General features: G+C 38.8%; 1 protein-coding gene across 1 annotated transcript in view; it reads right to left on the bottom strand.

Moving 5' to 3' along the window:
- The window catches only part of LOC115429933 (E3 ubiquitin-protein ligase rnf213-alpha-like), a 76,674-nt gene that overhangs the window by 45,314 nt on the left and 17,220 nt on the right, over positions 1-14,140 (bottom strand). Inside the window, exons 9-19 of the mRNA XM_030149766.1 lie at positions 13,927-14,125; positions 10,503-10,558; positions 10,234-10,405; positions 10,024-10,155; positions 8,937-9,035; positions 8,725-8,847; positions 8,331-8,550; positions 5,772-5,942; positions 5,506-5,658; positions 4,805-5,418; positions 1,798-1,957 (exon numbers count right to left, since the gene is read on the bottom strand). Of these exons, the coding sequence (XP_030005626.1) occupies positions 1,798-1,957; positions 4,805-5,418; positions 5,506-5,658; positions 5,772-5,942; positions 8,331-8,550; positions 8,725-8,847; positions 8,937-9,035; positions 10,024-10,155; positions 10,234-10,405; positions 10,503-10,558; positions 13,927-14,125 (2,099 nt within the window). The remainder of the gene's footprint in view (positions 1-1,797; positions 1,958-4,804; positions 5,419-5,505; positions 5,659-5,771; positions 5,943-8,330; positions 8,551-8,724; positions 8,848-8,936; positions 9,036-10,023; positions 10,156-10,233; positions 10,406-10,502; positions 10,559-13,926; positions 14,126-14,140) is intronic.

Below are 14,140 nucleotides of genomic sequence, written 5' to 3'. Positions count from 1 at the left end.
ACGGTAGAAGAGAGACAGAGCATCATAACACTGAAAAATGTAGGTCTGTCCTACAGAGAAATGTCCAAGAAAGTCCAGGTGTCAGTAAGTCCAGTTTCCTTCACCATCCAAAGGCACTCAGAAACTGGGGGAAATGCTGACAGGAAGAGGTCTGGCAGAGCCAAAGACACAACAGAATCAGAAGACAAGTTTAAGACAGTTAACAGCTGGAGTGAGAGGAGACTCACAGGACAACAGCTGAAAGCACAACTCAATAGTGGTCATAGTAAGCAAGTCTCATTGCCATTGCTGAGACTTCAGAATAAGAAAAAGGGGCTTGCCTGGGTCATGAAACACCACCAGTGGACTACTGAAGACTGGAAGAAGGGGTTATGGACTGATGAATCCAAATTTGAAATCTTCGATTCATCCGGCAGGACTTGTGTACACCGTCGAGTAGGTAAAAGGATGGTTCCTCAGTGTGTGACATCAACTGTCAAACATGGATGCGGAAGTGTGATGGTCTGGGGCTGTTTTGCTGGATCCAGGGTCGGTGACTTGTGCAGAGTGAAAAGCACCCTGAACCAAAATGGCTACCACAGCATTCTGCAGCTATGCCATGCAGTACCTTCTGGGATGTGCCTAGTTGGTTGGGGGTTCATCCTACAGCAAGATATTGACCCAAAACATAAGTCCAAGCTATGGCAGAACTACCTTAGGAAAAAAGAACAAGATGGTACACTTGAAAACATGGAGTGGCCAGCACAGTCTCCAGACTTAAACCCCATGGAGCTGGTTTGGGATGAACTGGACAGAAGAGTGAAAGCAAACACACCTACAAGTGACACACATTTATGGAAACTTCTGCAACAGAGTTGGGAAGAACTTTCTGAAGAATATTTGATTTCCATTGTAGAAAGAATGCCAAGAGTGTGTTCAACTGTTCTATATGCCAAAGGCGGCTACTTTGATGAGTCAAAAGTTTAGAATACATTTTGGTTTCTAAATTGATTCTGTGATTTCTTTTTTAACTTCAATTGTTTATTTCTTCTACGCTTTAATTTCAGAGTACACTGAGACATTAAATTGCATAATTTTCAATGAAATTCTGGAAAAATGGGGGTGTTCTAAAACTTTTGACCGGTAGTGTACTTCAGAAAAGAGAACCAGGGGAGAACAAACTCACAGGATAAGTATCTATTAAGAATATCATTGGTGGCAGGTAAAAAAAGCCATCACCAGGAAGTGGGTAACAAAGGATGCACCCAAAATGGAGGACTGGATAGAGGTTATAGATGACATCTATAGGATGGAGAAGGTGACTTTCTCAGACTTCATTTAGACAAATTCACCAATTTTTGGAAAAACTGGGCTGATTTTATGATACTATTAAGAGCTGATTTTACTTGATAAGAGTAATGTGCATATAGACCCATGGAAATGCTGAGTTCATGCTAAACACTTTAAATGTTTGGTGTTTATCTTATACAGAGGAAAAGGGTTTCAGGAAGGAAAGAATGGAATGGGAAAAACACCTTTTATTTCCCACTAACTCTATTTTAGCTTTGTGTGTATATTTTTACTATTTCTGTCATTGCTCCCCTGTATGAGTATGTCTTTTTTCTTTGTTTGATTTCCTCTGCATGTATAGAAGTTATATACATGATGTAAAATGCTGATAAGATAATGCTGCCTAGATAATTAAAAAAAAAAAAAATTAGGACTTTTCATGCGTATAGTTTTACATCCCCTCACAATTTCATATATTCTACTTTTAACCTGTACTGTTAAGTTAACAGCTGTTAAAATCATTCTTACCTTTAAGTGCATCTTTCAGCCATTTTATAAAGTCCCCTCGGAGGCTCAGCTCATGCAGACAGTTTCTGCGAAGCTCAGTTATTTCCACCAGATCCATCTTTGCTTGCATCAGGTCATCGTCAATCCGATTGAGCTGCTCTCTCACAAAGTCTTCATGATTCTAAATGCAGTTAAAAAAAAATAAAGGTAATGTTTTATATCCAAACAGGGGTCATTCTAGAATCAGAGGTTTAGGGGTGCTGAGCACCCAGAGTGTTGCCTGGCCAGGTAGGAGAAATTTCACTGTTTAGTACATTTTAACACAATTTCAGACCATCATTCCCACATTTGTGAAAGAAAAGCGTAACATTTTTTGGGTATGAGAAACTCTGTGACTAAACCATCAAATCTGACAAAAGTTATTTAAATGCTGATCCACAGTAAAAGAGGAATGGACTGGAATCATAAAAGAAATATACCGTAACCCTAATTTCTGGTGGAAGACAATCCTCCATTTTAATACAGCAGCTCCTCTACCTATATATATATATATAAGGGTAGAGACTGCGATCTGGTAGGATCGGCGATTCTACCAGTAGAGACTCTGATCGTAGTCTCTACCAGTAGAAACTCCGATCAGAGTCTCTACTGGTAGAAACTCCGATCCTGCCAGTAGAAGGGTTAGGGTTAGGGGTTAGGGTTCGGATCGGAGTTTCTACCAGTAGAGACTCTGATCGTAGTCTCTACCAGTAGAAACTCCGATCAGAGTCTCTACTGGTAGAAACTCCGATCCTACCAGATCGCAGTCTCTACCCTGACATATATATATATATATATATATATATATATATATATATATATATATATATATATATATATATACACACACACACACACACACACACACACACCCTTTTTTTTTCCTTTTTGGGGTATCTGGGCCCACAGAAGTGATACCACTGTAAGACAGGCATCAGTCATGCGTGCGTGGACCAGGTAATATGAGTGATCCCCATGTGGTTCTATTTAAACTGGGGGATCATGCTTGGAACAGACCGACCCAGGACACACTGGAGGGATTCTATCCCCAGAGCTGGTGGATGTGTCTGGGCAGAGGGCTGTCTGGGCTCCACTGCTGAGGCTGCTGACCCCGCGACCCGGACCTGGATCGGAAGAAGACAGTACTGTATGGATCCGGGACAACGTAAGATGAGTGATCCCCATGCAGTTATATTTCAATTGCGGGATCCGGAAACCACAGCTTACACTGGTATCACTACTGTAGGCTCATTAACAGATTAAAAGTCCGGTCATTACACTGATTAAAAGTCCGGTCATTACACTGACTTCTGTGACAGACTGCTGTCACTGATAGGAGGAGGAGCCAACAGTAGCCTGGAGGCACAAGAAAGATGAAATCAATTTGACAATTTCCCTTTTTTAAATATCATCCTGAATTTTTGTTGTTAAAATATTATGTTTCAACCATGTAACTGTATATGGCTTTGACATTTTTCTAGCATGTTAAGAATGGACAAAGTAAAGAAGAAAAAAGAAAAATTTCAGCAACCTTCAAATATTTTAGGGGTGCTGGGAATCAATTTAGGGGTGCTTCAGCACCCCCAAAAATGGCCTAGAAACGCCCATGCATCAAAACATCCACAGAATGAATATAAATGACTAAATGTTCAGTTGTTAGTTGAACGGGATGGAGCAGCACAGCCAACAACCTGGAGGGGGTGGGGCCTGAAGTGCTGCTGACAAACAATTATGTCGTACTGGAGAAATGTTCGTCTGAAGTCTGGACCTTATATGTGCAAATGTTGTGATGTAACTAGTTATAAAACAGAACAAATTAAGCTGGAATTAAAACAGGTTGTAGAAATCCACTGGATTTTTGCCAGAATGAATCTAAAGATAGTTTTGCAGCAGCTGAAGGGTTCAAATTCAAACTGTATGAACTATTAGGGTCCAAATACACAAAGAAATGAACCACAGACTAAGACAAGTGGGTTTAGACAAATATAAGCCCTTTAACATACTCTTTTTGCCCTTCCATCCTACAGTGTTAAAAACAGGTAATGGCATGCTTTGTTGTGATTGAACATCATTTTGAAGTGGTGTTTGCCACAGTACTGTGGGACTAACTTTCTCATTTGTCTATTAACACAGAGCCAGTCAGTGCGCTCATTATATGTGTAGACCTGTAACCTGTCACCCGCTGCCACAGTACTGTGGCCATAAGTATCACACATGCCATGTGCCTATCCGATTACAAAAAAAGGCTGGAGTGCCAGAGGCTATGTCCAGACGACAATGCCTGTGGTATTTTTCTTTTGTGGATTCTAAGTTTCATCATCACACATGTATTGTTTCCATAAATATCTGCGTCCAGGTGGAAACAGGAAAACTGGGTTAAACTGTGTAATACGTCTGCCACATCTATATGTGGCGCTGTACACAGACACAGACAGAACTGCAGGATACAGTAAAATCACAGAAGAATGCACTGAGCATGAGCATGAGGTTATGTCCGGGGTTTTCTTCTTCTGGTCATGTGGTACTATGGCGTCATTGTTTCCAAAAAGTGGTGTTTTGCCCATCCATACGGCAAACAAAGGGCAGCATTGTGAGATTTTCACGCTCTGGGACCTGTTCTCCAAAAACACTGTTTCAGTGCACCAACAACGCCAGTGTCATGTGGACGAAAGGCCAAAATGATATTGAACTTTTCTGGATTGACATAATTTCGCTGTGGTGTGTACAGGGCGCATAAGCTATATGTCACTCCAGTACTGTGGCAACAAGAGGCTGATGAGTTCATGGAACAGTGTCCATGTTTGGCTCCGTGGCAACAACATGTCCTTACTGCTTATTGTCACAGTACAAATGCTAACATTTGACTGGCTCTGTGGAAATAGGCAAACTAATATTTCGTGCCACAGAACTGTGGCAGTAGCCATTGCCAATTTATAATTCTTCCTTCATTAAGGTTTTTGTCCCATATGTTTGATTGAAAAACACTTACTGCTTTAGTGAGTGTCTCCAAAACCCTGAAGTCGCCTTGGAGACCAAGCGTCTCTTTGACCCTGGTGATGGTTTCAGCTGAAGCCAAAGCTAAATGTAGCTCATGATACTGTTTAATCTGCTCAACCCGGCCGTGGATCCACTGTTTGTCGGCCAAAGGATCAATTCCGCACATGATGTCCAGTTCGTCTTTTAGCTGTTCATACTTCTGCTTGGAAATCCTGAACAGCTTGTTGACTTCCTCAAATGTTAAACTGCCGGTTTTTAGACGAATGTAGATGTCTTTGTACTCGTCAAAGCCTTTGACTAAAACCTCATCGTGAATCATCTTCGGTGTCGCCTTAATGTCCGCTACTTGTTCATCACTTGCGTTGTCTTTCAGTTTGCTTCTAGCAAAGAGTCTGGCTTGTTTCTCACAACACGAATGGAAAATCCCACTGTCTCTAAACTTGTACAGAACCTCTGCCATGGTTCGGATTTCTTCTTCCAGAATGAAGTGGGTGACGGCAGGTATTCGAGACGACGGCTGGTCAAATGGACGGACCTTCATGAACTGGTTTAAAGGCATGACCTCGATGTTGTCCTTCCGTCTTTCCTCCATGTTCATAACATCAACTACCGTGAAAATCAAAATGACAGTCAAGATTCACATTTTCAGATGTGATCATAAACTGAGCAAATGTTGTGATGTGACCAACATACCCGTCATAAACTCCATCAGCTCGTTGGTCTTTTCTAAGAAGACGTCAGTCAGTTCTTTCTGATGGTGAACGGCTTTAACTTCTTCATGTCGGTGTTCTAGAAGACTTTGCATCTTGTCCTCATCTTTGTATTGTTCTTTCTCACAGAGTAAATCTGATCAAATCATACACACCTTTCAGTAATTCTACTATGACACTTACTCAGAAAATACTGTTTAGGGTCAATGATTATATGTTTTCCATAGATAATGTCAAGACCATCATTACCGATCTTCAGTAGTTCAAGGAAGGTCTTCCTTCTGCCCAAAATGAACTTGAGGAGGCTGATCTTAATGTCTCCACGGATCAGCTGATTGTTAACGACCATGAATGATGACACGGCTTTCTTCATTCTGTGACTTGAATCTTCAGAGAGCTTCTCAAATATATTTATTCCTTCTGCATTAAGACATAACATCACGTATAACACACGACTTCTGCTTTAACATCATACAGTGACATTATGCATTCAGAGATACAGCCACAGATTATTATTGTAATCGATTAACCTATTGATTACTTTCTTCAATTCGATTAATCCTCTGGCATCCCGCCCATAGAGCAGTGTTTCCCAACCACTGTGTCATGAAATCATCAGGTGTGCCGTGGAAGATTATCCAGTTTCACTTGATTGGTACTGTAAGCGAGCGGCATGATATAGATACAGGGTGGGGAAGCAAAATGTACAATATTTTGAGGCAGGAATTGAAAGACAGTGTATGACCAATTAGTTTATTGAAAGTCATGAGAATTTATTTGCCACAAGAAAATTGACATAATAGAAAATGTTTTTATTCTATGTGTCCTCCTTCTTTCTCAATAACTGCCTTCACACGCTTCCTGAAACTTGCGCAAGTGTTCCTCAAATATTCGGGTGACAACTTCTCCCATTCTTCTTTAATAGTATCCTTAAGAAAGTCAACATTGCTGTGTGATGTTCTATTGGTAGCATGTTCTAAAACGCCCCAAATAGCAGAATCCAGAGGGTTTAGATCTGGGCTAGAAGGCGGCCATAAACACGATTCCCAAAAATTGCTAAAGTTGGATTTGTTGCTGTTGTCAAGAAGTGTTTTGGTGTTCTTGTGTAAAATTTTAACTTCAAATCATATTTTACTGCATTTCTAACGGTCTTGTTGTCTACCTCAAGTTCAATTGCCATTTTTCTCATGGATTTGGTTGGATCCTTTAGGATTTTGGATTTGAGAGCTTTAATAAAAGCTTTGGTACGTTTTTTGTTGCTTCCTCCACTTCCAGACTTTCTCGTAATAGTTTTGCTCATAGTCATTCTCTTCTTTCCATTATAAACAGTCTTTATGGACACTCCAACTATTTTTGAAATCTCCTTTGGTGTGACGAGTGCATTCAGCAAATCACACACTCTTTGACGTTTGCTTTCCTGATTACTCATATGGGCAAAAGTTTGTGAAAAGGTATGGATAATAGTGTTAGGTATGATTATGACATCAGTATATGTTTGGTTTCAAAACAATTGACGAAGTGCCTGCTGAGAAAAAACAAATAAATGTTCATTGTAAATTTTGCTTCCCCACCTTGTATGTACGACTACACGCACCAATGATCCACTCTACAACAACAGTCTCCCATTTCCCTTTGCAAAGTGAAAGTGAAAATGGACCAGCCCCAAAGTGGTGCGTTCTGTTGTTAAAGCCCCCCTCACTAGTGATGCGCAAATCTGCAGGTTACCTGCAGGAGCCAGAGATTGGGTTGGGGCAGGGGGGGAAATGCCTCTATTATACTACGACAGACCTCAATCCATAAGCTGTGGGGTCACTGACGCACACCTCTCAGCTTTCTCGTTCCGAGACTAGGTTTGCATTATATTTCGATAAATACACTTTTTGTGTCATTTTTGTTTGGTGGTGTGCCTTGTGATTTTTCTGATGTAAAATACGTGCCATAGCTCAGAAAGGTTGGGGAACACTGCCACAGAGGCCTTTCCTAACCACTGAAACCCCGTAATCTGCATAGTGTTGTGTAACTATAAAAAGATTTTTCATAGTTTATTTTTTTTACATTTTGCATATTTTTGTATTTCATCAACTTGAGCTATAAATAAAAATATCAAATTTAATGCCAGATTTTATGACAATAATTGTCTTTTTTTTAACCTTTTAAATGCCATGTTTGTAATGTAAACAAACCATATTTTTTGGGTGAGACATACTGTGCACACTTTGCACTTCATGTTATAAAAGTCATTAATTTTAACAATTTTTACAAGATGAGAATTCAAAAGTTGTTAATTTTTGCAAGATTTTTAAAATTCTGATCCATCCACTAAAACCATCCCATAATAAACAGTGTTAAATTCCAACACTAACACCCTTCTACAAGAACCAATGTCGGTGTTAATCACTGACATATGACAGGAGGAAAAAAAAAAAAATTCAATTTTATTGAATTAAAAAATTAGTTTTTTGCATCAAAAAATATGGTTTGTTTACATTACAAATAAGGCATTTAAAAGGTTAAAAACATGACAGTTATTGAGTATTACATATTTTTGTTTATGGCTCAAGTTGTTGAAATACAAAAAAATTGAAAGTTAAAAACAAACTGTATGAAAACATTTGTGTCATTACTACAGCGCTGTGCAGATTATGCACTTTTGGTGATTAGGAAGGGCCTCTATGGGCGGATACCAGAGGGATATGGAAACCAAGCTTATATTCAGGAAAATTGCAATCGAATAATCTTTTAATCGATTTGAATCTATTAATTGTTTCAGCTCTCTATGCATTTTAGTTCTAATGTTTATTAAAATACCGTATAGTTGGAGAATATCTGTGATGGGCAGCCAGGAGAGCAGGTGCTGAAAGATCACTTCTTCATCTTCCTGGTATTTCCCATGACGGTCTTTTGGCCAGGATTTCTCGATAATGGCCACAATGAGTTTGTCAAACTTAGAATGTATTTTCAGGGTCTCCTTTGCTTTCTTGAACTGACCTTTTTTCAGCATCTCAAACACTTTGCCTTCAGATTTATTCTGTGTATGAGACAAGCAACAATAAACATTCATGTGCATCATGTAAATAAATCACATGGTAATCACCTGTATTTTAAAAAAGAAAATTATGTTCTGAACAGTCTAATTAAAAATGTGTATTTCTTTAATATGTCAATGCTATAAATGTCCATTAGAAGAACTAGAATTCTGTACCTGGCACAAACATGTAACAGCATCAGTGGCACATATTTCGATACTGCAAGCAACATGTGGATTGAAACCATCAAGTTCCTCTATTATTGAGCAGTAGAACTCAATCTGACGCTCAGGCGACTCCTAAAGTCACACACAAGAGTCAATGTGTCATAAATGATTTAGAATTAAGACAAGTGGAAACCAAAATCAGCAGTGGATGGATCACATACCTTTCTGAACTTTCCCTCAAAATCCTTGATTAACCTTTCCTTCCATGTTTTTGTACAAGCGTCATCTTTGAAGATGATGGAAATGACATTGTTCCAGATCTGCAAAGCACAAACAACAAAGGAGTGGTTTTCTGTCATTGACCCCATTTACACGACCATAAAAATCTGATCCCTGAGAATAATCACATAATTACAATAATCAGATCTCATGTGTTTACATGCACTTCAGAAATGCGATAACTGATAAACCCTGTTCACATGTTTTAGTCCATTACTGGATTTCTTTCACAGTATGAGCCTGTTAACATTCACACCAATATTCCGATCATTATCCAATTTATAGAGTTATCAGATTATTAATGATCATGTAAAACAGTACAATCTGATAATAATAAATCAAATTAATACACTTGGATTTCTCTCCAACAACGTCTTCCTGCATGTGTACAGGTTAATCTGATTTATTCAGTTCTGTTACATCTGAACATGTGGGAAAACTATTCAAATTATAGAATATGGAAGCTACGCAGTCAAACATGAGCAGAAGACAATAACAGGAAGTTTGATTCTATCATCACTATGTATGTACGTCCTTTGAAATAAATCCGATAATGGACTGGAACCTCTAAACCAGGGTTCACCACGATCACATTTCTTAAGTACATATAATTATGTGATTACTAACAGTTATCAGATTTTATGGTCATGTAAACAGGCTCAGTGACGGTAGAAATAAACTTCCTGTTATTGTCTTCAACTCACATTTGACTACATCGCTTGCTTTCTACAGTTTTCTTTTTTCCCACATGTTCAGATGTAAAAAAAAAAAAAAAAAAAACTAAATAAATCAGGTTTACCTGTATACATACATGAAGACATCAGAGTATTGGGGACAGATCCAAGTGTGTTAATCTGATTTCTCATAATCTAATGATACTGTTCACATGATCAATACTAATCCCATAACTCCAGAAATCAGATAATGATCAGAGTATTAGCGTAAACGTAAAGGGGCTCATTCTCTGAGATCAGATATGAACATCCAACTGAACATTTAGTTTTTCCAAAATGTGCCAAAATTGCTCACTTCAATCTCCATTAGGTTTTCTCCAAGGTGTTTATCTCTGAAACACCTATAAATCCAAGTTCTCATGATTTCCAGAGCTTTATCGACCATGTCTCTTGGATAGCGCTGCTTTCTCTCTTTGTCTGGAGTTTCCTGAAGGGAATGAATGTTTGAGATTAAATGAAGTCACTTCTTTGTAATCATTCGCTTCACATCATTGACGTCACGAACCTGTTGGTCGTTACATACGACAAAGTCTGAGGCGAATGCGACCAGATTCATGCAGGTTACAGAAAGTCGAATGTAGTCCTGCTTAGATTTAGCAGCTTTGACCTGTTTGCAGATCTTCTCCAACAGTTCCACAGCTGTTTTCAGAAACTCTCTTCTATATTCTTCAGTAAAACTGTCACATAGAAAAAAGACAAAAGTTAAAGTAAAATTAGACCAACATTAAATTTGGGGTCATTTGGGGTCATTTGGGGAATTAAGCGTAAGATCACCTGTTTTTTCCCTCTTTGAGTTTCTTCTGCATGTGTAAGATACTGTCAAATATTTTCTGCAAAACAGAAAAACAACAGTATTCATTTACCTTCCATGCCACAGCCACTGAGAATCCCCCTGTATGTTGGTAAGTGTGGGCAGTGCATTAGGCAGCCAGCTGTGCACCCGTGATTTGCAATGGTTAATTTTCAAAAAGCATGGCCAAAGGAATGGTGCACGACTTGCTCAAAGCTGTGTTAATTATCAATATATTGTTCTTTTACCTTGTCACAGGTATGACAATATCAAAATGCAAGCGGTTGGACGATTAGAGTGTTTCTGATCGAGGGCGGTACCACCACCCCCTCCCTAACCCCCCTCCAAAATTTTTCAGGGATTGGGGGGGCAGCAGGAGGCTCAAGCTCCCATTGTGCTATGTGCGTCGCTTTTATGCCTGCTGGAATATTGCACACCCTGTTCCTCCGTTTCTGCCAAATACGCGGGGTGTGGGTGTTTTTCTAGTCACCGGACAGAAAACCAGACAAAATTACCAAGGGTTTCACAGTGACTGAGGTTTGTGGTCCTCAATTTACTACTGTTATGCAACATCAAACCATTTTTATCTCACCAGCCAATAGGCCATGATTTACTGTGAAGGTGCTGCATCCAGCATCGTTTTCATTATCACTGACGCTGTCGTCTTCGTTTGCAATTTCATCAAACATCTCTGATAAAACTACTGGTCAGATTCATTTCAAATTTTATTTGTATCTTCCTTTGGACAATGTCAATAAAGTTTGTTCAGTTTTGAGATATTCTGAGTTTTGATGAATTTTTTTTAAATATCACAAGTGTTCCTTTCCTTCTACTGCTCCATCTGTTGATGGTTTAGAACATGTAAATGGTTCCAGATATCAGTCTAGTTCCTACTGATCACTGATAGAAGTCAGCTATGGACTGTGATTGGATGAGTTCAGTTCTCCTCCAGTGAAAGTCCCGCCCACTTCTATAGTTAGACTGATCTGCATCCAGACCACAGGACTGGAACATAGAACAGAACCAGGACTGGAACATGGAACAGAACCAGGACTGGGACACAGAACAGAACCTGACAACCTCACACATTCAGCTGGTTCCAATTCAGATAGAATAGACGCTGACGTACAGGTACACAGGGACTGTTTTTGTGCTTGACATAGTTGTATTACTTGTACGTGATGAAGAACAGGTGGGAGAAGGAAAATATATTTATTCACTTATGTTAATTTATTACCGTCACCTCTGTGAGGACATTGAAATCATTTTCAGATTCTAGAGTAGTGATCGCTCTGTAAAAATTACACGAATTTGTGACATTATCTATCAACACATTCTATTTCTGGCTGATCCCAAAGGAGATAGAAGATTAGAGTAGATTTTCATTTCTAAATGCCCTCTCTTGACCCTCTCTTCATATTACAAAAGTATGCAGTCAGAGGCTTACATAGAGTCCAGTATTTGGATCATACTCATTTATTATTTCTGCAGTCAAAACTATTAAAACTCTATAATTTGGTAAAATTTTTTACACAGTTCAAGTTCTATATAAAGCCGATAAAAATCAACTACCAGTCAACATACAAAAACTGGAATGGGTTGGGGGTGTATGTGTGTACAGGTCTGTAGGGATGTGTTTATGGATAATCACAATCTTATGTTGTATAATATGTGATTAGGCACTAACAGTCTGAGGACTGGAATCAGGGGCTAGGACTGGATAAGCGTTGGCTTCTTCCTACTCCCTTTCAGACGCAAAAGTTGTTCTTTTTTCTATTCTATTTTTTTTTATTTTTGTTTTATTTTTTTCCTTATGTTTTGTATTCTGCTTGTATCTGAAATAAACTAAACTAAATCTATCATATTTGATTACAGAGCTGAAATGATTAATCGATTAATCAATCTGAATCGATTACAATATTATTCAGTGATCAGTTTCCGAAAAATCAAAGCTGTGTTTCTTAAATTTTGATGCCGCTAAACATTGGTTCCATTGTTGAAAAAAGCATTTTTTACACCAGATCTAATAATCGTTTAACCTTCTGGTATCCAGTTGCGCATATTATGCACATGTTGCACTTCATGTTATTAAAGGTCTTATTATTTTTCACAATTTGTTTTAGGTCTGAATTCAAAAGTTGTTCATTTTTGCGTGATTTTTTAAAATTCTGATCCATCCACTAAAATCGTCCCATAATAAACAGTGTTAAATTCCTACACTAACACCCTTCTACCGAGTGAGTACAAAATACACACTGACACATATAACATTTGACCTAGAACCAAAATAATAATATATGAACCAATGTTGGTGTTAATCGCTGACAGATGACAGGATGGAAAACAAAGTAATTCAATTTTTATGTAGAATATAGAAAAAAAAACTATTTTGTCTTTTTTTTGCTTCAAAACATATAGTTTGTTTAAATTACAAAAATGGTATCTGAAGGGTTAAAAATAAGACAGTTATTGACAATTTAGTACATTTGTTTATGGCTTAAATTGCTGAAACACAAAAAATTAAATACTTTTTTTTTCTTAAAGTTAAACCATCTTCTGACTTTGGTCCCAGATGTTTATTCAAATGTGTCCAACCCCAGTCAGATCCTAATCCTCCCTAGTCCATTAGTCTGTCTGTGCTTCTGCACCTGAATCACTTCCCTCATGGTGAACAACTTCATAGATGACACCATCAAAAACACAGTCCGTTTGTTTACAGAACAAACCCAAACCTTGCTCAAGCCTTTTTGAAAATTTTGTGCTGAAGTGCATTGTGGGAATGTGAGTTCCCTGCAGCAGCAGTTTGTCTCTTGGTGAAGCTGAACCCAAATGTGTCCTTTACCTCCATCCACCAACTAGACTCATTCTGGAAAACGACCCTGGTGGACTGGAGGAGTTTACGATGGAGCCATCTGGATCGTTTTCTTGCTGAATCTATGAGAAACCACTTTCACTTCCCACAATGCACTTCACTACAAAAGTTCTGAAAAGGCACAAGTGACGTTTGGGTTTGTTCTGTAAACAGACAGACTGTGTTTATGATGGAATCATCTATGAAGGTGTTCAGTGATAAGGAAGTGATTCAGGTGCAGAAGCACAGACAGACTAATGGACTAGAGAGAATTAGGATCTGACTGGGGTTGGACACATTTGAACAAACATCTGGGATGAAAGTCAGACACTGCTTTAAAAACAAACGGTATGAAGAAAATTTGGACATTACTTTGGCACTGCACAGATTATGCACTTTCAGTGATTAAGAAGGGTCTGTCTGTGCAGGATACCACAGGGTTAATTCTTATGATACAGCAGATGCAGAAAAAACTGCAGCTACAAACCCTATGACATAGATGTTGCCATTCTGACCCAAACACTGACAGACATGAGTAGAAATACGAGTCTGTTCACCTTCATCATGTCGTGACTGCGGCTGATGTTCTCAGGAACCTTATTGGTGAAAGCATGAAACAAGTCCAGGAGCTCTGGGTTCATGTCGATCCTGCAGTCCATCAGTTCCTCAAAAGGCATCAGGAACAAACAGGATCGCACTGCAAAGGCATCCACCTCCAACAAATGGCGGTGGCTCTCCATCAGATTCAGCACAGCCCTTGAAACACCAGAG

Source organism: Sphaeramia orbicularis, chromosome 12, assembly GCF_902148855.1.
Source record: "Sphaeramia orbicularis chromosome 12, fSphaOr1.1, whole genome shotgun sequence".
Lineage (NCBI taxonomy): Eukaryota > Metazoa > Chordata > Actinopteri > Kurtiformes > Apogonidae > Sphaeramia > Sphaeramia orbicularis.
Note: the sequence above shows the minus strand (reverse complement) of the source record. Positions and strands in the feature narration are given on the sequence as shown.